General features: G+C 42.2%; 1 protein-coding gene across 1 annotated transcript in view; it reads right to left on the reverse strand.

Annotated features, from left to right (window-relative positions):
• Positions 1 to 24,414, reverse strand: part of ABCA4 (ATP binding cassette subfamily A member 4) — a 172,162-nt gene that overhangs the window by 6,247 nt on the left and 141,501 nt on the right. Inside the window, exons 39-47 of the mRNA XM_069070555.1 lie at positions 17,781 to 17,904; positions 14,702 to 14,831; positions 11,533 to 11,653; positions 8,797 to 8,859; positions 7,021 to 7,127; positions 5,216 to 5,357; positions 3,477 to 3,611; positions 438 to 541; positions 239 to 331 (exon numbers count right to left, since the gene is read on the reverse strand). Coding sequence (XP_068926656.1) covers positions 239 to 331; positions 438 to 541; positions 3,477 to 3,611; positions 5,216 to 5,357; positions 7,021 to 7,127; positions 8,797 to 8,859; positions 11,533 to 11,653; positions 14,702 to 14,831; positions 17,781 to 17,904 — 1,019 coding nt within the window. The remainder of the gene's footprint in view (positions 1 to 238; positions 332 to 437; positions 542 to 3,476; positions 3,612 to 5,215; positions 5,358 to 7,020; positions 7,128 to 8,796; positions 8,860 to 11,532; positions 11,654 to 14,701; positions 14,832 to 17,780; positions 17,905 to 24,414) is intronic.

Consider the following 24,414-nt stretch of genomic DNA (forward strand, 5'->3'; position numbering starts at 1 on the left):
TCCAGTGGGGCTTTCCACATACCAGAGCCAGCCCTGCCCTCACTGGATGGGAGGCCCCTCCTCACGGGGCTGCACTGCTGTCAGCGGGTCCTGTCTCCTCACAGGGCTACACTGCCATCAGCAGGTCCTGTCTCTGTTCCCTTCCACCTGTCTCCATGTTGGGGTGAGCACAGAGAAGACAAGACCCTCAAACTTCAGAGAGGCCCCCCACCCACCCGCAGAGTGGCTTTTTCCTTACTTGTATTTGAGGTGCTGTATGGTGCCTAGGCATTGGAAGGTTCCTTTCACCATGATGGCCAGCCGCGTACACAGGGCTTCACATTCCTCCATGCTGATGGGGAGGGAGAAGGCAAAAGAGATGAAGGGGGTATGAGCTCTGGGGATGCTCTTTACCCCAAACCCTGAACCTCCCCGGGTCCCAGGTACAAAGGTCTCACCTGTGTGATGTCAGGACAACTGCTCTCCCTCCCCTAATGAGGCCTACAATGGTGTTCCATAGCAATCGCCTGGACTGCGGGTCCATCCCTGTGGTGGGCTCATCCTGGAGGCACAGGGGGGAGGGATAGGAAAGGGTTGTGCTGAATAGTCTTCTCCTGGTCACGTCATTGACCCTGCCCCTCCAGATTCCAAGTGTCCCCTGGTTAAGGGCTAATATAGTGACAAGGCGGTTTAAACTTATAAAGAGCAAAGGTCTCTTGAAAAGAATAAACTAAACTGACATGAAATCTCTAATTCAGGAACAAAGATACAGGAAAAGAGAAGGAAGAGCATTGGAGAAGTCTCTAATACAGCAACATAGAGCTGCAGGGGACTGCAGAGGCTACCTGGGCCAAGCCCCTCATTTTATGGATGAGGAAACTAATAATAATGATGAGGTTGATAGCTAGCATTTATATTAAGGTTTACAAAACTCTATAAATGTTATCTAATAACCACTCTGGGAGGAGGGAGCCATTATTATTATCCCTATTTTACAGATGAGGAAACTGAGGAAGGCAGAATGTAAATGACTTGTCCAGGGTCCCACAGCTAATATCTGAGACTAGCTTTGAACTCAGGTCCTCCTGACTCTAGCTAGGTCCAGCCCTCTACCCACTTTGCCACCTAGCTGCCAATAAAATCATTAATATAATAAGGTTAACTATATAATGGATATGCAGCATGATTTGGTAGATAGAAAGTTACTTTGAAGCTAGGAAAACCTGGGTTCAAATTCACCTTCTGAAATATACTGGCTATGTGGCCCTGGGTAAATCACATAACCTATTTATTAGCAATAAATCAGGTAATATTTAGGAATATAAATTATAGAAAGAATGCTAAAATGCATTAGTAGATGAAATTCCTTGTATCATTGAAATCACCGTTTCAATCCTTATCTCTGTCCTTGATTGTATGATACTAATCAACAATCTTTAATTACTTATGATGTGCCAGGCACTGTGTTAAGTGCTAGAGATACAAAAAGACAAAATGAAACAGTCCCTGCCCTCAAGGAACTTCCATTCTTTTATTTATTTTTTGCTCTTTTTTTTTAGGGGGGAAGGAAGGGCAATTGGGGTTAAATGACTTGCCTAAGGTCACATGGCTAGTAAGTGTTAAGCATCTGAGGCTGGATTTGAACTCAGGTCCTCCTGACTCCAGGGTTGGTGCTCTATTCACTGTGCTACCTAGCCACCAAAGAAGCTTCCATTCTATCAGGGAAACAAATATGTGCCCACAGAAGTGTGTACAAAAGCTATAAAAAATAAGGCAAAGTATTTGGTGGGGAGGCACTAGTATATAAGGATAGGAGTGAGGTTTAAGGCACTGCCTTTAAAAGCAAGCATGAGTCATATTTACCCTGAGCAGAGGGATAGTCTAAGAGACTTCTCTAGTCTCTCTAGTCCTGTGATTCTATACTACAATGTTTTTTTTTTTTTTTTGCCTGGTGATGATGAGAGTTATGCATTAGGGCTTTCTTTCTGGCAGTCACAGTGCCCAGGAGTGGTTCCAGGGCTACTGGGACCCTTGGATCATAGTGAAAGAGGGCTTCATCCCCCTCCTGTGTGGCAGTCTGTGAGCTCAGAACAGTACTGTGTGTCTGATCAAGTTGAGGGTGGGGTGGATGATTAACTGGCCTTTTAACAAAAATAATCCCCTCTCCTACTGAGACATTCTCTCAAATGGCCAAAGAGATGTACCCAGTTGTACCTAAGTGGGGAGGGTTACATTTTTATACAAAGATTTGAACCAAACTGAAAGTGGGAAACTGGGTTATTCTGTTGAATTTTAAAATCCAATTATTCCAAATATATGTATATGTCATGTAAAATATGTTTATACCTACATATGCATATATAGATATAATATGTTATACATACTATATTGTATAAACGAATAAACATAAATTAATCCATATATCTATTTGTTTATTTAGGGCTAGACCAGGGGTGGGGAACCTGTGGTCTCAAGGCCACATGTAGCCCTTGAGGTGGCTTTGAAGCTGCAGGTTCCCCATCCCTGGGCTAGAACAATGATTTAATTGGTCCAGAGAATTAACTCCCAGTGAGGCAACTCTATCTATCAATGAAAGTTGATACCTCCTCTACAACTTCTAGTCTTAGAGATTTGCCTTATCAACTGAGAAGTTAAGTGACTTGCCCAGGGTCACACAGCCAGTAGGTATCAGAGGCAAGAGGCAGGATTTGAATCCAGTCTTATGGACCCTAAGCCCAGCTGTCTGCCCACTCCATACTGCCTCTTGTGTGTATGTGTGCACATACATGTTTGTGCACATGCTTGGACCCATGATTTCAGAGGTTTAGGGAATTCCCTGGTGAGGGAATTTCTTCTAACAATGCTCATAGACATCTTCTCTGCAATTTATCATCTTAAAAAGTTGTTTAGGGGACAACTAGGTGGCACAGTGAATAGAGCACCGGCCCTAGAGTCAGGAGAACCTGAGTCCAAATCCAGCCTCAGATACTTAACACTTACTAGCTGTGTGACCTTGGGCAAGTCACTTAACCCCAATTGCCCTGCCTTCCCCTCCAAAAAGAAAAAAAAAAGTTGTTTAAAGCATGAGAGGTTAAGTGACTTGACCAGGGTCACACAGTCAGTATGTGTTAGAGCTGGGACTTGAATCTACATCTTCCTGGTTCCAAGGACCTCTTTCTCTGTATCCTAAGCCACATTGTCTTCATATACATATATATATATATATATATATATATAATAAAATTATGCTTATATAAACCATATATCACATTTATATTCCTGGACTTTTTAATATTCATATTCCTGAACCATTAACTAAATAGAAGTATTTTTCTTTTAAAAGAACCATTAAAGATAAACTGAACCATTATGTTTCCTAGAAATATTGACCCAAGCCATTGAGAGCTTCTTTGAACTGAATGATGTTTTGATGGGAGCCATTGGGTCTCCATGCTTCAGGAACCTCATCTCTCCCTCCACTCACTGGAACCTCTTACCAGCAACACCAGAGGTGGGCAGCCAATCAGAGCAATGGCTGTAGACAGCTTCCGCTTATTCCCCCCACTGTAGCTGCCTACCACGTGGTCTGCATAGGGAGACAGACCCAGGCTCTGAATGCACCAGTTTGCTACCTGGGGGAGAAAGGCAAATCAATAAGTCAACAAGCATTTATTAAACACTTACTTTATGCACTAAGCTCTGGGGATACAAAGAAATAGTCCCCACCCTGAAGGAGCTCATAGTCTAATGCAGGAAACAATGTACAAACAACATAAAAAATGCACACAGTGCAAGGTTTCCTCAGAAGGAAACCACAAGCATTACAGGGGACCAGGACAGAAGTCTCTTTTGGTAAAATTCAATTCAATGATCATTTACATAGTGCTATCTATATGCTATATTAGATCCCAGGGATACAAATACAAAAAACCCAAGCACTCTCCCAACCTCTCCACTCTCTGCCCTCAAGGAAATTACATTTTACTAGTGAGATACAATGTATAGACAGAGAAGTAAATACAAAGTATACAGGGTCCTATATACCAAAAGTCCTAGTGCAGTTTTAAGCTTCAATGGTGTAAAAGTACACTAAGACTTTTGGGACACCCTGCATAACAAGTTAGTACAAAGTATTGGGGGTGGGATAGGAATGGAGAAGGAATTATTACCATCTGCATTGGGGGATCAAGTAAACAAAATTTAATAAGATGAAATAGCCAAACATGATCCAAACCCAAAATAAAAAGGTATTCAATTTCTTCCCCACTTTGCAAGATACTTGAAATAATTTGCTGTGCCCTTTCTTACTTGCCCTCATACCCCCCAGAGTGACAAGGAAAACCCAGGGACCAGGAACTTAAAGAATGTGCCCGTGTTGGTGCCCTTCTTTCACTCTGTTCTTCAGCTTACGCCATTTATTCATTAACAAGTATTTATTAAGTTAACAAGGATTTAGTAAGAGCCTGCTATGTTCCAGGCACTGTGCTAAGCATTAGGGATACAAAAAAGGGCAATAGGCAGTCCCTCCTCTTGAGGAGCTCACAATCTAATGGGACACAACAGACACACCACTACGTACAAACAAGCTACATGCAGACTGAACTGGAAATAATCAGCAGAGGGAAATGAAGAAGGCTTTCTGGAGGAGGTGGGCTTTGAAGGAAGCCAGGCTATGGAGATGAACAGAGAGAGCATTGGAGGCCTGGGGGACAGCCAGGGAAAAGGCCTGGAGTCCGGACGTGGAGTCTCTTGGCTGAGGCTTGCAGATTGCTTGGGGGGGCTGACAGTGGGGGGGAGGGGAGATGTGCTAGGTACTATATCCAGGGAAACGGCCTTCAATTTTATAAAGACAAGAAATCATTCTAGACTCAAGACTCTTGTCTGGTCTGATGACAGAAATAAGACCTCAATCCTGTTGAGCTTAAGCCCTGAAAATAATCAAACCTGACTTCTGGTCCCACTGGTGACTACTTGGTGACCAGATACTGTAGGATGCAGCTTCTGGGCTTGAGGAGGTAAGGTGAAAATGAGCAGTAGCAGCAAGGGCAGTAGCAACTAGCATTTATATATGGCTTTGAAGTTTTCAAAGGGCTTTACTTATGTTAACTCAGTTGATGAATGAAGAAGCCTGTCAGAGCCCAATTCCCACCTTGGTCAGCCCTGCCCTGGATAAAAACCACAGTTGTGGATCTGGGCTTTATTACCCCTAGAGCACTGATAATGAGTCACATTTTACCCTCTTGATATCGTCTGTTGGAACACCTCGGAGACGGGCATAGAGATACAGATGTTCTCGGCCTGTGAGCAGGTCGTCGATAGCATCAAACTGAGGGCAATAGCCCATATGTTGGTGAACTTCAGAAATTTGGGTTAAAATACTGCAAGAGAAAGGAGGAATCTTTAGCTGCAGAAACAGTAAATAGATTAGAGGGCTAGGGGTAGCCCTTAAGCATCTGAAGAGCAAAGACAAACTGCTTTCCTTCCTCACTTTGCCCAAGTGCTAGGAATGTATGCCCAGTTTTAGAAATCAAGGAAGGGGGAGCCCTGGTTAGAAATGAAATTAACTCCAGAAATTCAGAACTTTGAACTTGATGCATACCATAGAGTCACAGAATTCGAGGGTTAGAAGAGCCCTCAGTAGCCATCTAGTCCAGCCCATGCTCCAAAGCAATCCCTACTAAAACAGCCCAGAAGCCATCATCCTTGGCTTGAAGACCTCCATATAGGAGGAACCCATCTCCTCTAGGAGTAGCAGGCTGCTACACTTTGGGACAGCCCTGATTGTTAGCACATCTTGCCTGACATCACGCCTAAATCTGCTTTTTTATATCTCCTACCCATAGCTCCTGGTTCTACATGCAGGGGCCAAACAGAGTCTAGGACTTGAGGCAGCTAGGTGGTGCAATGGACAGAACATTGCATCTGGAGTCAGGAAGACCTGAGTTAAAATTCAGACTCAGACACTTACTACATTCTTGACCCCAGGGAAGTCAGTTGACCTCTGTTTGCCTCAGTTTCCTCATCAGTGCAGTGGACATAATGATAGCACCTACTTCCCAGGATTGTTATGAGATAATGTTTGTAAAACAGTCTGGAAACCTTAAAGAGCTATATCAATGCTAGTTATTATCAGCTATTATCAAACCCTCAAATGCTTCTGAGTCCTTCAAATACTTAAAGGCAGCTCTCATTACCCTCACCACCACCACCACCACCACCTGTCCCCAGATTTCTCTTCTCCAGGCTAAATACCCTGTTTTGTCAACCAGTCCTCATGTGACATAGAGTCAAGGCCCTTCACCATCCTGGATGGCTTCCTCTGGATACTCTCCAGCTCCTCAATGCTCTTCCCCAAAAAAGATGCCCAGAAGAGGCACTAGATACAGTCTTATTGACCAGGACAGAGCATAGGGGCCACCATTTCCTTATCCAGGAAGAGGGCTGTGCCAGTCCTAGGTCCCTTTGTGGGGAGGCACTAGCTTGGACTGGAGAGAAGGTGCCAAGGAGGTGAGCCCCCTCATATCAGCACTCCAAGTGGAGAAAGTACAATGATTCCCCTCTTGAGATTCCCACTATTAAAAGTGGCACCTGAGGTTTCAAGACTGACTAAAAACACATATGAATTTAAGTTATAAAAGGAAGAAAATCCTTCAGAGAATGAATTGGGAGCTTTCCTACGTTCTAGACATCCAAAAACTAGGTAGAGAAACCAGATGACTGCAGATGGAAATGGATGTTCTTACCCCTGATCATTAGCAGAGAGGTAGGCCTGGTATAGGAGAGGCGGCTATGGCCTAGTGCCTAGCACATGGACTCTGGAGTCAGAGGACATGGGTTCAAATGCTGGGCCTACTAATTTAGTCCCTTCGTGATCTTGTTGGCTTACTTTCTCTGGGCCTGCTAATGGTGGATATGGGGTTTGCCTGGTAGAGGATACTCATAATGGCTTCCCTAAGCTGGCCTACTTTGGTGCGGCCAAGGACCAGTGCTTTCAACACACACATGGGGCCAAGGTCCCAGCACACAATCAGAGGCACTCACCTCTTCCCTGCCACGGTAGCATCTCCTGAGGTCACTGTGATATCTCCAGTGAGCATCTTGAATGTGGTTGTCTTACCAGCACCGTTCACACCCAGGAGACCAAAACACTGAAACAGAAGAAGGTAAACAGCTGGACTAGAAGGAATATTTCTTTATTCTCTTTCTTCTCCCAGCTGCAGGTCTACATGGATGATATAATACAAATATTCACAATCTCCCTGATCACTGCTGACCCTAGATTGAACTGTAAAACAGGACTTTGGTTTCCAGTACTCTCCATCTTCCTGGAATTGGGGTGGGTTTTTTTCCTCCCTTCTTACAGCCCATCTCAGGATCCCAGGGTCCTCAATATGCCCCTTTTCTACCATTATCCCTTTACTGGGACTCCCCACCTCAGCCCCAAAGGGCAGCATTCAATATTCAGAATGATTCCCTTTCCCCTGTTTTATGTCCCATCTATACAGAGTATTGTTCTCTGATAGCTTAACTGGTAACCTAATTCTGGTTAAAGTGTTAATGATTGATAATAGTTTGCAGATTTCTATTTTTTTTGCTGGAGTTTTCAATCTCTTAACTCAAATGACTAAAAGCAAAATGCCTACATATAATAATATGCACTTAATGCTTGTTGAATGAATGAATGAATGAAATGATTCAAACAGTCTGACAGGCCTGTTATAGATGATATATAGGACAGAGGGATTTTTCTTTGCTGCTCAAATCATACAACATAAATGTTTGCCTGCCATGATAAAGTGCAAAAAGGGCTTTGCAAACTTTCATATATATTTATATATGAATATGGATGTATGTATATATGTATGTAAGTATGTATGTATATATGTGCACATGTGTGTGTCAGTTACTTTGGTTATTATTATCTACCCAAAGGTATTTAATCAATAGCCATTTAAGTACTTACTAAGTGCCAGGCTTTATGCTAGGCCAGGGGTACAAAGAAAGAAAACCAGGATTGATTTTGTCCCTAATCCCTCCCTAATCAGAGGGTGGTATCAGGATGACCTACATGTCAGGCTTCTATGCATTGCAGGTCCTTTGGAATTAGGCCAAATTTGTTTCTGGTATGGAAGCATCTACAACCTACTATGGGCCCAGCAGTTTTGCAAATAAGTGAAAATAACAAAAAAAATATTAAAAATCTTCAGATCCAGAGACATTTTCCCAGCCTACTTCAATTGCTACAAGTAAGTTTCTAGCCAGTTCCTTTTCCTTGCCCCCCATTTTCTCTTCCTGCTACCCATAACAGATTTTTTTCAGTCAGTGTTTGCTGACTGAAAGGGGGTAGAGGTCACTCACTCCCAAAAGCTCCAAATCCAAGCTATTAAACTTCAGGGCTTCCTATGGCCTCTTAGATAAAATAGGAATTCCTCCACTTGGATTTTAAGGCCCTTCACTGCCTAGCCCTAATCTATCTTTCCTGTCTCATTATATGGTACTTCCCTTCCCACACTATGGCACAGCAGAACTGGACTTCCTTCTGTTCCTCGCACGCAGCTCTCCATTTCCTCTCTCCGTGTTTTTGGACTGGTCATTCCATGTCCAGAAGGCACCACTCCTCATCTCTGCCTTTTAGAATTCCTTCTTTCTTCAAGATACAGATCAGGCACCCCTTTCTCCATTACAGAGGTCTTAGTGCCAACGAAGTGAGTTCCTAGTATTTTGAGGTCTCAGCCTGGCTCTTTGGATGGGTCTGGCTCCCTGGGACTGCACTAACTTTCACTCTTCCTCTCCACACAAAGCCTGATATATACAGACCTCTCCAGGGCGAACGCCAACACACAGCCTGTCCACTGCCGGGCTTGTGGTCCCTGAATAAATCTGGGAAGGAAAAAAAAAACATAAGAAGTTACTCCTATTATTGTGGTGGATAGCCTCGTGCTCCTGGCACCCTGGGTAGGAGGCTGGCCAAAAGTTTCCGCCTATTGATGCTCAGCCAAAACTCTGACACCGAGAATGAAATGAGTGTTTGGGGAGTGTTTCTAAGCACCAAAAAATGCAGAAGGTCCTGATATCACGGTGGAGTGCAAAGAGCACTGGATTTAGAACCAGAAGACCTGGCTGAAATGACCTGTGGGGCTCTCAACCCTGGAGTCATCTCTTCTTCCCTTTTCCAATGTCTGTAACCAATCACTTGCTAAGCCCCCATTCTCCCTTGGCATCCATCCCTTTCTTTCCACTCACTCTGCCAACACCTGACTTCAGTCCTCATCACCCTTCACTTGAACTAGTACGACAGCCTCCTAACTGGTGTCTCTGCTTCCAGGTTCACCTTGGTCCAATCCATTCTCCACTGAGCAAAAAGACTGCTTCAGGCACTCATCTGACTATGTGACTGCTGTTTAGAGGACCCCTGGTGACTAGTGCTTTTAGGGGGAAAAAACTCCTTAGCCTGGCATTCAAGTCCTTTCAGAGTCTGGCTATAAACAGTTTTCCCAGCCTTATTTCATATTATCTTCATGCATTCTCTTGAAATAAGTTGGACCACCAGCAATACGTCCCCAAACTCAGGATTCCATCTTTTATCTCCATGTATTTGCTTGTACAGGTCATTCTCCAGGCCTTTAATGATTTCTGCCTCGCAGATTCCTCATCTTCCTTCAAACTGCCTCCATGATACAAAAAAGATTAAGAACCAATTCCATGAAACATTCCCAGATCCCCTAATTTGTTAATGCTCATTCCCTCCTCATATGATTTTAAATTGACTTATCTATGTGTTGACTCTCCTCAGTAGAGTATAAACTCCTTAAGGGAAGGGATTCTTTTTTGTCTTTGCAATCATAGTACCCAGCACAGGCTTTGCACAGAGCAGGTGCACAAAAGTATTTGTTTAATTGAAGCAACAAATTGAATACAGGGCTGAAGTAATAGTGGGTGCTTAATCATTTGATCTTTGGGCCAGTAATTTCTTCCAAGCTTCTCTCTCTCTGTCTCTCTTTCTGTTGCTTGCTTTCTACTAACCACTATCTCTCCATGCTGTCTCACAACTCTCCTCTTTAAGGAGGTACTATATCATAGATTTCAAGTTAGAAGGGACTTGGAAGGTTGGACTTACCCAGTCCAACACTCTCACTTTGCTGATTAGGAACCAGGCCAAGAGATGCTTAATAAATGTCTGTAGTAGGATTTGAACTGGGGCTTTCCTTGCTTGAAGTCTGCTACCCATTTGTGTCTTTCTGATCCCAATTATTCTGGTACCATCTACTGCTTACATTCATAGCCATACAAACATACAAACCAAGACAGCCATTGTATTCTCTTTGGTTCCAAGATGGAAACCAGAAAGACCTGAAGCATAACCTGCCTCTAAGAACTCAAAGATTGACTTTAACAGGTGATCTCACTATGTCAAGATAAGCACTAAGTAGTGTCATCCTCAGGTCATTTCAACAAATTGCTTTACAACAGAAAGGACTACAAATGCACTTCCTTCCAATGGAATTTTCAACCACAAAATCTAAAACCAGATAAGGAAAGGGGAAAACCTTTTGATGGTCAACTATGCAACAGGCAGCAATCATCATTAAAACAGAGAGCAGAGTTTGGAGTTGAAGATTTGGTGAGCATTAAAAAGCAAAATCTACTGTGAAAAGAAAACAAGTCCATCTAGGAGCTCCTAAGAAATTATGGAAGAACTTGCAGGGTGTGGGGGTGGAGTAGGTCATCCCAGGAGAACCTTACATTTAGTTCCTGGGCCCCCTGAAGCCACAAGGAGATTAAAAGACTAAAGGTGGCCTAGCATTTGATTAGACCAGGAGACTAGGGCTCTGCTGTGTTGAATGAGGAATGAAAAGAATGAGAGCTGAAAGTGGATGCCTATGAGAAATGAGTAATATAGATGTCACTTGTTGAATTAAGAAGCATAATTAATTCATTTGCTCAAATAAATTTTTTCTTTAAAAAAGTGTGTGTATGCATATACTATATATATATATATCAGTTTCATGTAAAATCCTATCCTATTCTCTAATCTATATGGAGATGTTAATTTTATATGATGTCTGTTAAGTTCAGAATAAAAAAACAGAAAAATATACATACACATGCAAACACAGAAATACATATGCTTACATATGTTTATGTATGTATATATGTGTGTTTATATACACATAGGCAAACCCAGAACTAAAACCAAGCTGGTGTCATCAGGACATTTCATCAGGGTGATTAACATAGAGCAGACAACAGTGCCCTGCTTCGTCCCTGGCCTGGCCCCCTTCTTGGGTGTCGTAGCCCCCCACAAGTGGAGGTCTTCCTGCCTTTTCAGACTTGTCAGTGTTCCCCAAGGGCATGCTTCCTCCCTTAGCCCCTTTCCAAGTGAACCAACCCTTCCCTGGGTTTCCTCTGATCCTCCCCCTTTGCCCCAGGTGCAGAAATTGCTAGTTAGGACTTTGAATATATGGTTGCTCTACAAAAGAGAGTAAATTAGAGCCTTGTGCCCCCTGCACACAGCAAACATGTAAAAACTCATTTGGTATGGAGCTTTCTTACCTTGGTGAGCTCATGCAGCCTCAAGATATCCGTTTTATTGCCTCCACTAAGAATTCTTTGTCTTTCTTCAGCCACATCATCGTCTTCATCAGTGATAGGCTCCTTAGCAGGCTCAGCAATCCTAGAGAAACCAGTTAGTCCCCAAGAAATGGGACAGATTATTGTAGGAACACAGATTTAGAGCCAGAAAGAGCCAGAGAGCCTCTCCTAACCCCCCTCATTTTAGAGACAGTGAAGAGAAGGGGCATCTTCCCTTGTATGGGGAACCAGGCTAAAATGTAATTGGGAAACATTTAACAAAATAAATAAAAATACAATAGAACAATACAATAGAAGAGAATTTTAAATAAAAAATACAATAGCTCCTATTGATCTGTGGTTTTCTAGGTCGATATGCAGACCCAGAGGTCCTTCTGTGCCTTGTTTCTATTTGAGTAAGACACTCAACCTGGAATCCTTTGTAACACTCCTCCACATTTGTTCCTCTGCATCCCTCCCTTCAGCTCAGGCCCTCATGACCACAAGCAGTATGGTGCAGTGGAAAGAAAGATGGATCTCATGTCAAAAGACCCAAACTTGAATCTTGACCCTGTCATTCTCTGGGTGACCTTGGACAACTCATTTTGTTTCTGTGGACCTCAGTTCCCTCAACTGCAAAATGAGGAAACTGATCTAGTTCAGAGGCTCTTAGCTCAGGGTCTTTTAAAAAAGCATTTTGATGACTGTATTTTAATCTAATTGGCTTCCTTTGAAGTCCTATACATTTTAGTTCATACGTTTAAAAACATAGTTCTGAAGAGGGGTCCAAAGGTTTCACCAGACTGCCAAAGGGTTCTAACACAAAAAGGTTAGAACTTCTAGATGAACTAGATAGTCTGGAAGGTCCCTTTCAATTCTAAATCTATAATCCTAAAACATGCCTGAATTATTGAACCAGTCTCCTAAGTGGTGTCTCTGCTTCCTAATCCATCTTTCATGTCCCTGTGAGATTAATCTTCCTAAAATGCTACTTCCATCATATTTCCCCCCTGATTATTCATTCAATTTGTATATATTTTGTATTTATTTATCAGTGTACATGTTGCATTCCCCTTATTATTCCTCCTAGAATATAAGCACTTTGGTGGAAGGGATATCTTTGTAAAATGAGTGACCAGCACTTAATAAATGCTTTTTGAATGTATGAATGAAGTTATTCAATTTCTGCTATGTGCACAGCAGTGTGCCAGGTGCAAAGTGTTGCTTAAGAACCCTCAGTGTCTACTTAATTGTCTACAAGATTCAGCCTAGAAATAAAGGTTTGCCATAATCTGACACCAACTGGGCTTTTCTTAATCTTCATTATGAAGGAAGCAAAAAAAAAATTTATCAGACACCTACTATGTGCTAGGCACTGTAGCCAAGCACTTTACAAATATTTCTCATTTAATCCTAACAACAACCCTAAGACGTAGGTGCTATTCGTTATTGTTGTTGAGTTGTTTAATTGTGTCCAACTCTCTGTGACTCCATTTGGGGTTTTAAGATGCTGGAGTGGTCTGCCATTTCCTCTTCCAGCTCATTGTACAGATGAGGAAACTGAGGCAAAGAGGATTAAATGACTTGCTCAAGGCCACACAGCTAGTGAGTGTCTGAGACCAGATTTGAACTCAGGAAAATGAGTCTTCCTGATTCCAAGCCCAGTTCTGTATCCACTGTGCCACCTAGTTACCAGGTGCTGTTATCCTCTGTTTTACAGTTGAGGAAACCGAGGCAAACAGATGTTAAGTGACTTGCTTAGGGTCACACAGCTAGTAAGTGTCTGAAGTTGTGTTTTAACTCAGGCCTTCCTGATTCTACTACTCTCTTGCATGAACTCTTCACTCCAGCCAGATTGCATGGTGTGATAGAAAGAAAACTAGACTTGTTAGAGACCTGGGTTTGAATCCCAGATGTGCAAACTTAAACAAGTCACATGATCTCTGGGGGTTTCATTTTCCTTATCTGCAAAGTGGAGCTAGACTAGAGGAACCCTAAATTTTCTTCCTCCTCTAAACTGTAGCTTATTCATTGGTTGAAGAACAGCCCTTGTGCACTCCTGTCTCCACTTTTTTGTTCACATTTTCTTTGCTTACACCCTTTTCCCCTCATCCCAAACAGCACTGCACTCCCATCAGTACAGTAATTTTCAAAGGAATTGTGCATTCCTTATTTTATTTGAGCCACAACACCACTTTGGGAGGGAGGAGGGCACAGTAACTAATGAATTCACCACAGATTAAAACCCCCCAAATCAATTCCAAGTCTTGTTGCTTCACTTTAAAGGATGAAATAAATGCACGAGAAAGTAGAGCAGTAAAGTCTCAAGTCAGATACACATCTGGATAAGAGGCAATGTAGTTGAATGGATGGAGAGAGGACTTTGCAGTCAGGAAGGTAGGGGCTCAAGTCTCCTTTCTAAATAGCTGTGTGACCCTGGGCAAATTGCTTCTCCATGCCCCCAGGCAACTCTAAGACCATACATTTTAGGATAGCTGCCCATCTACATTGGTAGAGAGAATTTCCTCCCTGGGAATTTCTTATGTCTATCTTAGCATTTAATAAATGGAAGCCTGACTAAGCATGAATATTACTCTGCCAGACCCCAAAATACTAACATTACAAGAAGGTATGTCCCAGGGAGGACCCAGGAGGTGGACCATATGTCTTAGAGCAGAGACCTCCAGATGGTACTAGCAGGTGCAAGCATTTCTGGGAGCTAAGGGGGGTGGGGGGCAGAAGTTATCATCCTGTGCCCTTCCTTTCCCTGGGCTCACAGCAACTACACCCTCCACACCAACCCCTCTATCTCCTCCCCATTGCTTGTTCAGGGATTTTACTGTCACTAACACAGAAAGACTCTCTGAGGTAGACAGAGGCAGCAGCGTGGAATCATGGAAACTCAACAAGCCTGCCTGTAGAATCGAAATGAATGGTGGAAAAAGGGCTGGGCGTGGAGTCAGTCAGTCTGCTAGCCCCTCTGTTTCCCAGCCCCACCCCCTCCAACCCTGTTTGTCAGAAGGAGGAAGGCTTTACTTTCATCACAACTGACATGAGTGGAAATGGAAGCTAGGAAGAGAGAGAACCATCAGTGGGAGACCAAGCCCATGGAGACCACATCCCCAACCCCTTCCCTTTTTCAATCAAGTACCATCTGGTGAGGAAGAAGTGGTGCTGAAGGAGCAGGTTCAGAATGAAGTAGACCCCCCCTTCCACTGCCATGGCAACCAGGTTCTTCCCAATCATGTCCCACTGGAAAGGATCTGAAAAATGTTCCTCACCTATGAAAAGAACCAGGGAGGGGAAAAAACCAACATGAGCTATGGCTTCAATTCAATTCAATAGGCATTTATTCAATATCTACAATGTACCCGTCATGTTTTTAGGTGGTGGGAATGCAAAGGTCAAATGAAACACTTTCTGTCCTCAAAAAGCTTGCTTTCTGCTGGGGGAAACAACCTGCACACTAGCACATCCGTGAAAACTACATTTAAAAGTAAATACAAAGTCACTGAGAATGGGTGGGATGGAGCAGCTCCCTCCCAGGGAAACAGGAAGGGCCTCTGGAGCTGAGGCTTGAAGGGAGCTGGGGGTGCCAAGTCACAGAGGCTTCCAGGCATGGCGGGCAGACATGTGCATGAAAGCACCAAGACCAGCTCGCGAGTGTCTGTACAGGAATAACAGTGCGACTGTCTGGTGGAGAGCACAAGGGGGAGTGATAGTTAATCAGTCTGGAAAGAAAGAGTTAGATTATGAAGGGCTTTAAATACCAGAAGACACTGGTTTATCCTAAAGGCAATGGAAAACACGGAAGCTACTTGAGCAGAGGAGTGGCATGGTCAGACCAGTGTTTTAGGATTATTAATTTCAGTAGGATAGAAACTCTTCAAGGTCAAGGACTATTTTTCATTTTATTTCTGTATCTCCAGTGTACCTTGTACATTTTTTTTGAGGTGACGATTAAGGGTAGGGAGAGGGGCTTGGGGATGATCTTGACATGTAATTTTTAAACATTTAATTTATTTTTTGTTATATTTTAAGTTCCTGTCTCCTTCCTTCCCTCCCCATCACCCATCATAGAGAAGGCCATCATCTCTTTCTCTCTCTCTCTCTCTCTCTCTCTCTCTCTCTCTCACACACACACACACACACACACACACACACACATGCACACACATGTAAAACCATACTACACATACTTCTATATGTCAGTTCTTTCTCTGGAGGTGGATAGCATCTTCCTTCATAGGTCCTTTGTAGCTGATTTGAATTATAGTATTCAGAATAGGTTGAATTTTCCCAGTTATTCTTGAACAATATTGCTGTTAACGTATACAATGCTTTCTTGGTTCTGTTCATTTCACCCTTCATTATCTCATGCAAGCCTTTCCATGTTTTTCTAAAATCGACCTGTTCACCCTTTCTTACAACACAGAGTATTCCATCACATTGACCTGTGATTTTTGTCAATGTTAGGAACTCCCAGTGAGGAAGCTCCCTCCCTTCACCAAAGCAAACTGACAACTTCCCAGCAGCTTGTCATCTCATAACATGCTGCCCTGGCCACTGGTCTGGTAAAGGTCTTGCTGAGGGTCACACAGCCAGTATGTGTCAGAGGCAGGCCTTGAGCCTGGGCATTTTTGATGCGGAGGTCCTTGATCACGACCCCTGCTACTCTGCACATAGTAAGTGCCTAATAAATGACTTACTGGATTGAACTAAAATTTAACTCTCCCAACTAAAGCCCACTGGGCCTCCAGACATGGATTAGACAACAAGAACTCGGGATCCCCTTCCATTTCTGAGGCTCTGTGCAAAGCGAATAGTCCAAAGAGTGGAGACTTCAAAATTTGGTGAACTGCACACCCTTAATTTCCCAGAAAACTCTGTTGAGGGTCATTTTTATTGCAATCACCAGACCAGACCCAACTCAAGAGACTGTTAGTGCCTAGCACACAGTAGGAGCTTAATTACTGCTGACCTACTGTCAGGCTCTAAGTGACAGAAGATGGTAAAAAAAATGGATGTTTTGCATTTTGCTCTGAGTGTTCATTGTTAAATTGCACTGAGAAGACCAGCAGTCTTTCATCCCCATTCCCTCTCATGGCTCCTCATTTCTTTTGGTTGCCATCGTAATCTCTTGCTGGGCACATCAGCCAGATTCTAAAGGCACTCCCTTTATATCTGCATTTATTGACGTCCTTCTCTGCTCATCCTTTAAGGCTCAGCTTAAATTAACTTAATCAGCTTAAAGGGTCAACTTCTATGAAGTTCCTCCAAATCCCTAGTTATAAGTGCTTTCTCCTGATTCATGTTTGTATGGATTTCTTCTTTGCCCCTATCACATTCTACCTTGTATCACATTTGTGCATGTAGGCAGCTAGGTAACTCAGTGGATAGAATACTGAAATCAGGAAGACCTGAGTTTCAATTTGGCCTCAAATACTTCCTAGCTGTGTGACCCTAGGCAAGTCCTTTATCATTTGTCTACCTCAGTTTCCTCACCTGTAATGTGGAACAATAATACTACCTATCTCCCAGGTTGTTATGAAGGTAAAATGAGATAGTATTTGTAAAGTACTTTGCAAACTTTAAAGTGTTATGTAAATGTGACTCCGTGTTTGTTTTGTTTTGAGATTTGGCCTGATATTTCATTGGGAGAAAGCTCTGTCTACCAAAGCAGACACCTGTCCTGCGATATTTAGTCTTAGGGAGTTACCTGGGGGACAGATGTGAACTGACTTGTTCAAAGTACACAGCAAGTATGGGATAACAATAACTAATATTTCTATAGTTTGTCCCATGTACTGGATACTGGGCATATTCTCTCATTTGATCCTCACAACAACCCTGGGAGGCAGGTGCTGTTATTATCTCCACGTTACACATGGGTAAACTGAGGCAGACAGCGATTAAGTGATTTTACCAAGATCCTATAACCAGCATGGGACAGAGGTGAAACTGTGAACTCAGGTCTCCCTGATTCTGAGGCTGGCTCTCTATTCGGGACAACAAATCACCTCTCATTCTTACTGTGGACTATCTTACTTTCTAGAGGTGAGATGTATGCTCAACATCTAGCAACAGCAACTTGAACATAGCAATTGCTTATTAAATGTTTGTGAATTGGGCCCACTTTCTGGTAGACAGGATACCTACACCTCTGAGTCCCTACACATAAGATCCACTTGCAACACATCCAGTCGACTGGCCCGAGGACAGTCACTTACCAAAGGCGGCATAGACATCTGTCACAGCTTGGTTCAGGGCTAAGTCAATGAGTCCCCGGCCCAGACAGAAGTGAGGAAAAATGAGCAGTGCCTTCCTCAGCATGGCACTGAACCTGAGCAATGTCTGAAACAGAGAAGTAGCAGCATCCAAAGTGAGGGCATCGGAAGCAGAGAAGGGCGCAGTGTCCCTCAAACTTGGTTATCTCCATGTCAAGGGAGATAGAATAAGTCAATAGAATAACCTCAACTTGGGGCACCAAACTTTTTTTTTTAATTTTAAACTGTTTCAATATAACTAGTTTCCTTTGTAATCCTATATATTTTATTTTGCACATTTAAAAACATTACTCTGAATTGGAACACTAAGGCATTGTTGGTGGAATTGCAAACCGATCAAACCGTTCTGGAGAGAAATTTGGAACTATGCCCAAAAGGCTATAAAACTGTGCATACCCTTTCATCCAGCAATACCACTACTAGGTCTGTATCCAAAAGAGATCATAAAAAAGGGGGAAAAGATCCACATGTACAAAAATATTTATAGCAGTTCTGTTTATGAGTGGCAAAGAATTGGAAATTGAAGGAATGCCCATCAATTGGGGAATGACTGAACAAGTTGTGATATATGAATGTCATGGAATACTATTGTTCCATAAGAAATGATGAGCAACAGTAGCAATGAGAGAAGAAAAAGAAATTGAAGGAATCAGACTAGGTAAAGAAGAGACCAAGTTATCACTCTTTGCAGATGATATGATGATATACTTGGAGAATCAAGTAAAAAACTACTTGAGATAATAAATAAATTTAGCAAAGTTGCAGGATATAAAATAAACCCACATAAATCCTCAGCATTCCTATATAACAAAATCCAACAACAAGAAATAGAAAAAGAAACTACGTTTAAAGTTACTGTAGACATTATAAAATATTTGGGAATTTGCTTGCCAAAGCAAACCCAGGACCTATATGAACAAAATTACAAAACACTTTTCACACAAATAAAGTCAGATCTAAATAACTGGAAAAACATCAGTTGCTCATGGCTAGGGAGAGCTAGTATAATAAAAATGACAATTTTACCTAAATTAATTTACATATTTAGTGCCATACCAATCAATCTACCAAAAAATTATTTTAGAGAGCTAGAAAAAATAGTAACAAAATTCATCTAGAAGAACAAAAGGTTTAGAATATCAAGGGAATTAATGAAAAGAAATGCTAGGGAAGGTGGCCTAGCCATACCAGGTTTTAATCTGTATTATAAAGCAGCAGTCATCAAAACTACTTAGTACTGGCTGAGGAATAGAGCAGTGGATCAGTGGAATAGATTAGGTACACAAGACACAGCAGTCAATGACTATAGTAATCTACTGCTTGATAAATCCAAAGACCCCAACTTCTGAGATAAGAATTAACTATTTGACAAAACCTGATGGGAAAACTGGAAAATAGTATGGCAGAAACTGGGCATAGACCAATATCTTACACCGTATACCAAAATCAAGTCTAAATGAGTTCACGATCTGGGAGAGCAAGGAATAGTTTACCTGTCAGATCTATGGAAAAGTGAAGATTGTATGACCAAACAAGAGTTAGAGAGCATTATGAAATGCAAAACAGATAATTTTGATCACATTAAATTAAAAAGTTTTTGTAAAAAAGCCAAGATTAGGAGGGAAGTGGAAAATTGGGAAAGAATTTTTACAACCAGCATCTCTGATAAAGGCCTCATTTCTAAAATATACAGAGAATTGAGTCAAATCTATAAGAATACAAGTCATTCCCCAACTGATAAATGGTCAAAGGATATGAACAGGCAGTTTTCAGAGGGAGAGATTAAAGATATCTATAAGCATATGAAAAAATGCTCTAAATCACTACTGATTAGAGAAATGCAAATCAAAACAACTCTGAGGTACCACATCTCACTGGTCAGATTGGCTAAGATGACAAAACAGGAAAATGACAAATGCTGGAGACCATGTGGAAAAATTGGAACACTAATGCATTGTTGGTGGAGTTGTGAACTGATCCAACCATTCTGGAGAGCAATCTGGAACGATGCCCAAAGGGTTGTAAAAAAGTGCATACCTTTTGACCCAGTAATACCACTTGTAGGGCTGTATTCCAAAGAGAACATAGAAGTGGGAAGAGGACCTGTATATACAAAAAATATTTATAGAAGCTCTTTTTGTGGTGGCAAAGAACTGGAAATCAAGGGGATGTCCATCAATTGGGGAATGACTGAACAAGCTATGGTATATGAATGTAATGGAACACTATTGTGCTATAAGAAATGAGGAACAGAGGGACTTCATAATAACTTAGAGAGACTTATATAAACTGATGCTGAGTGAGGAGAGCAGAACCAGGAGAACTTTGTACACAATGACAGACACACCATATGTGTGATGACTAACTTTGATAGACTGGGCTCCTCTCAGCAATACAAGGTTAGAAGACAACTCCAAAAGACTCATGATGGAAAGGGATATACACATCCAGAAAAAGAATTACAGAGTCTGAATGCAGATTGAAGCAAACTACTTGTTTTCTTTTATTTATTTGTTTTGTTTTGTCCCTTCTTTCTCATTGTCCATTCCATCAGTTATAATCCTTCTTTACAACTTGACTAATGTTTAATGTGAAGGTATTTGTAGAACCTATATTTGATTGCATGTCACCATGGGAACGAGGGGGAGGAAAAGAAGGGGGAGAAAATTTGAAACTCAAGGGATTGTGAAACTGAATGTTGTAAACTAAAATTAAAAAATAAATTTTAAAAAGAAAAAAGAAAAGAAATGATCAGCAGGTGGACTTCAGAAAAACCTGAAAAGATTTACATGAACTAATGTTTAGTGAAGTGAGCAGAACCAGAACATTATACACAGTAACAGCAACCACTGTGATGATTAACTATGATAGACTTAACTCTTCTCAGCAATACTATGCTCCGAGACAATTCCAAGACTCATGATGGAAAATGCTAACCACTTCCAGAGAAAGAACTATAGAGTCTGAGTACAGATCAAAACATACTATTTTCACTTTTTTTTGGCTTTTTTCTTTCTTGTGGTTTTTCCTTTTTGTTCTGATTCTTCTTTTACAACATGAAAAACGTTGGAGATATGTTTAACATGATTTTATATGTATAACCTATATCAAATTGCTTGGTATCTTGATGGGGGAGAAAAAATTTGAAACTCAAAATCTTAGAAAAATGAATGTTTAAAACTATCTTTACATGTAATTTTGGGGGAAAATACTATTAAGCAAAAAAAACCCTTTTAAACATCATTCTGAGAAAGTGTCCATAGGTTTCACCAGACGGCCTGAGGGGTCTAGGACAGAAAAGAGGTATAGAACCCCTGCCTCATCAGGTGCTGCCTGGCAGTGTGAGAGGCAGGTGACTACGGGGAGGCCACAAGGAACACAGGAAATCAGTGAATGAAACCCATAAAGAGATGGAGGCCTTCAAGACTCACAGAGAAGGTAGGGAACACTTGGGGTGTACTGCAAGCTCCTGAAAATAAGAATTGTTGATTTTGTTTGTTTATTTCACTTCAGACAGCCCCCAGCTCAGCAGACTATACATGGGGGGGATTAATTATTTATTGCACCTTTCTTGTGACAACAATGAGAATTGTTGTATAAAGGGGGAGAGAATTGTTTCCAAAGAGTGACTCTGCCACACACAGAGATGAAAGAGAAGGGAATAAGCATTTATATGGCACCTATTATATTCCAGGCACATTATAGCTATCTCCTTTGATCCTCACAACCCTGGGAGGTAGGTGATGTTATTATCCCCATTTTACAGATAAGGAAACTAAGGCAAACAGTGGTTAAGTGACTTGACCAAGATCACATAGCTAGTAAGTCTCTGCGGCTGGATTTGAACTCAAGCCTTCTTGATCCAGACCCAGAGCTCTATCTACTACACCACTTCAGTACCTAGTTATGGGAACAACATAGATGTCAATGGAGAACAGCTTAAGCATGAAGCCTCCATGGGCAGGAATCTCTAGTAATGGAGGTTTTAGACAAAGAGCTAATGTAGCATTAATAAGAGGTTGTCCCTTGCCCAGGCACTGTCTAGACCACTGAAATGAGGCTATTTCTGAACTGCCTCAACAGGGAAGAGGAATGAGAAGCTGGGAACCAGAAGTCAGTTCTAATTGTGCCACAGTTTAAAAATGCAGGGCCCTCTGGGTCAGTTAAGCCTCTGCATACAGGCTTTCCCGGGCCTGGGGCTGAGCTTGTCAATCAAGATTTCACAGATTCAGAGATTGAGTAGAAAGATTCAACCCAAAAGCCACCACCTAGTCCTTCCTGATTGCACTACCCAATTTAGTTTGTTTTTGTTTATATTTAAATGTGTTTCCTCCTAGTTGAATGAAAGCTTCTTGAGGGCAAGAACTGTCTGGGTGTTTTTCGTAGAACATAACATTTCACATAGCAGATGCTTAAAGTGCTTTTAAAATTGAATTGAAAGGCATCTTTTCCATGGTCTCCATTGGCAAACATTTGAGAGGCCTCCTTCTGATCAATGATCATATATAGACTAGCTTCTAAATTATAATAATAATGGTAACTGTTGATCCGAAAGGAGCAAGACAAAAGATCCCCAAGAGTAAAATTTGGAAGTGGACTTTATTACTGCGGGATTGCCAGGGTCACATACCCAGATTAGAGTGAGTTGGCACAGACAATGTGCCGGTTTTTAAAGCGATTCCAATAGTCAGGTTATGTAAGCCGAGACTACAATCAGTGATTTGACAGTGTATATTTGAATTTCCTGCGCCTTTACCCTAGGCTGAGGGACAGGGAATCTAGAATGGGCAAAGATGGGGAATATCTGGTGGGGGGCAGGGGATGGGGAAGAATGGGGAAACACTCAACAGGGATTTTACCCTAGGCTGAAATTCCTGCTCAAGGATCAGTTGGGGGAGGGAAGTGTAGAGTCATGCTCAACAGTCACCAATTGATAAAGGATTAATGTATCCCCATGCCTTTGTGTAGAATGTCCCCATACCTGGAAATACCCTCCATGCTTGCCTCTGCCATTTAGATTCCCAACTTTTCCCAGTTAAAATGACACCTCTTGCATGAGGCCTTTCCTGATCCCTCCAGCTGCTAGTGCCTCTTCCCTAAGCCCCATTTACTCTGTATTTATATAATTTTGCATTATTATATTCTACTTCTCTACTATACTTACATGATAATTATTGCATTTCCCCTACTCTCCACTTGGGGGCAGGAACAATTTCATTTTTGTCCTTAACACCAGGAACTAGCCCAGAGTGGCACATAAGAGGTACTTAATAAGCACTTGATTGATTCAATCGATCGATTGATCAATGTCGTATGTTTTGTCCATCACTACAGTTTACAGAGTTGAATCAACAAATATTTATTAAGTGCCTACTATTTGCTAAATGGGCAGCTGGGTGATACGAAGACTCATCTTCCTGACTTCAAATATGACCACAGACACTCACTAGCTGGGTGACCCTGGCTAAGTCACTTAACCCTGTTTGCCTCAGTTTCCTCATCTGTAAAATGAGCTAGAGAAGGAAATGGCAAACCACTCCAGTATCTCTGCCAAGAAAACCCCCAATGAGTCACGAAGAGTCAGACACAAATATATTTGGAGATACAAAGAAAGGCCAAAGTGACCCCTGAGCTCGAGGAGCTCACAGTTGGGCATAGCAGATAAGCAGCTATGCGCAAATAAGACATGTATGCAGTAAAAATGAGACAGAAACTGTCAGGAGGACAGAAAGGCAGAGTCCAGGCAATACCACGAGAGGCTTCTTGCAGAAGGGGGCATTTTTAGGCAAGCTGTGAAGGCAGTCAGGGAATCCCGGAGGCAGGGAGTATCTGAGGGGGGTGTTCCAGAGCACTTCATACACACGTACGTTTTAAAGAGGTGGAAACTTGGACTCCAGAGCGTTTTCTCCAGACTGGGTCTCCTGACTCTGAATTCATCACTTTCCTGGTCACATCACGCCACACTGACCATTATGCACATCTAGCAGTCATGCAGCACTGTGCCTAGTTTTCTTCCTCTTCTTTTGATAATAGCCATCCAGGTGTCAAATCAGGGTTTCCACAGTTACTCAGTCTCCCCTGGAGAAAGCCAACTTGTTCCTGGCCGGAGGCTCTGGGTTCTCTTCCTTCCACAGCCCAGGGATGAGCGCCCACCTGGGACCTAGCTTATCATCAGCTCTGCCCTGGGTACAGATGCTGTTTGCTTCCAAGGTGAGTAGAGACATTTCATTGCCTTGGCTCCTGGTCACTGAGCTCACACAGCTGTGGAGTCAGGGCATGTCTTAGCTTTGTCTCTCCAGGTGTCAGTGGGAGCCACTGTTCCAGCCAGGCACCTCATGTCCAGAAAAGGGAGACAGACTTTGTTCTGGTTCCTGTAATTTTTGCAAGGGGGTATGGCTGGATGGTAGATTCATTGTGGATTTCTTCTTGGAACATTAAACTTCATTCTGGCTCAAGTACAGCTAAAGGCACCATGGTGTAGTAGATAGAGCACTGGATCTGGTCAGGAAGACCCTTGGTTCAAAGCCTACCACACACACACACACACACACACACACACACACACACACACACACAC

The sequence above is a fragment of the Petaurus breviceps genome, unplaced genomic scaffold (genome assembly GCF_028583685.1).
Source record: "Petaurus breviceps papuanus isolate PSGF00001 unplaced genomic scaffold, PetGlider_PUasm1.0 90808, whole genome shotgun sequence".
Lineage (NCBI taxonomy): Eukaryota > Metazoa > Chordata > Mammalia > Diprotodontia > Petauridae > Petaurus > Petaurus breviceps.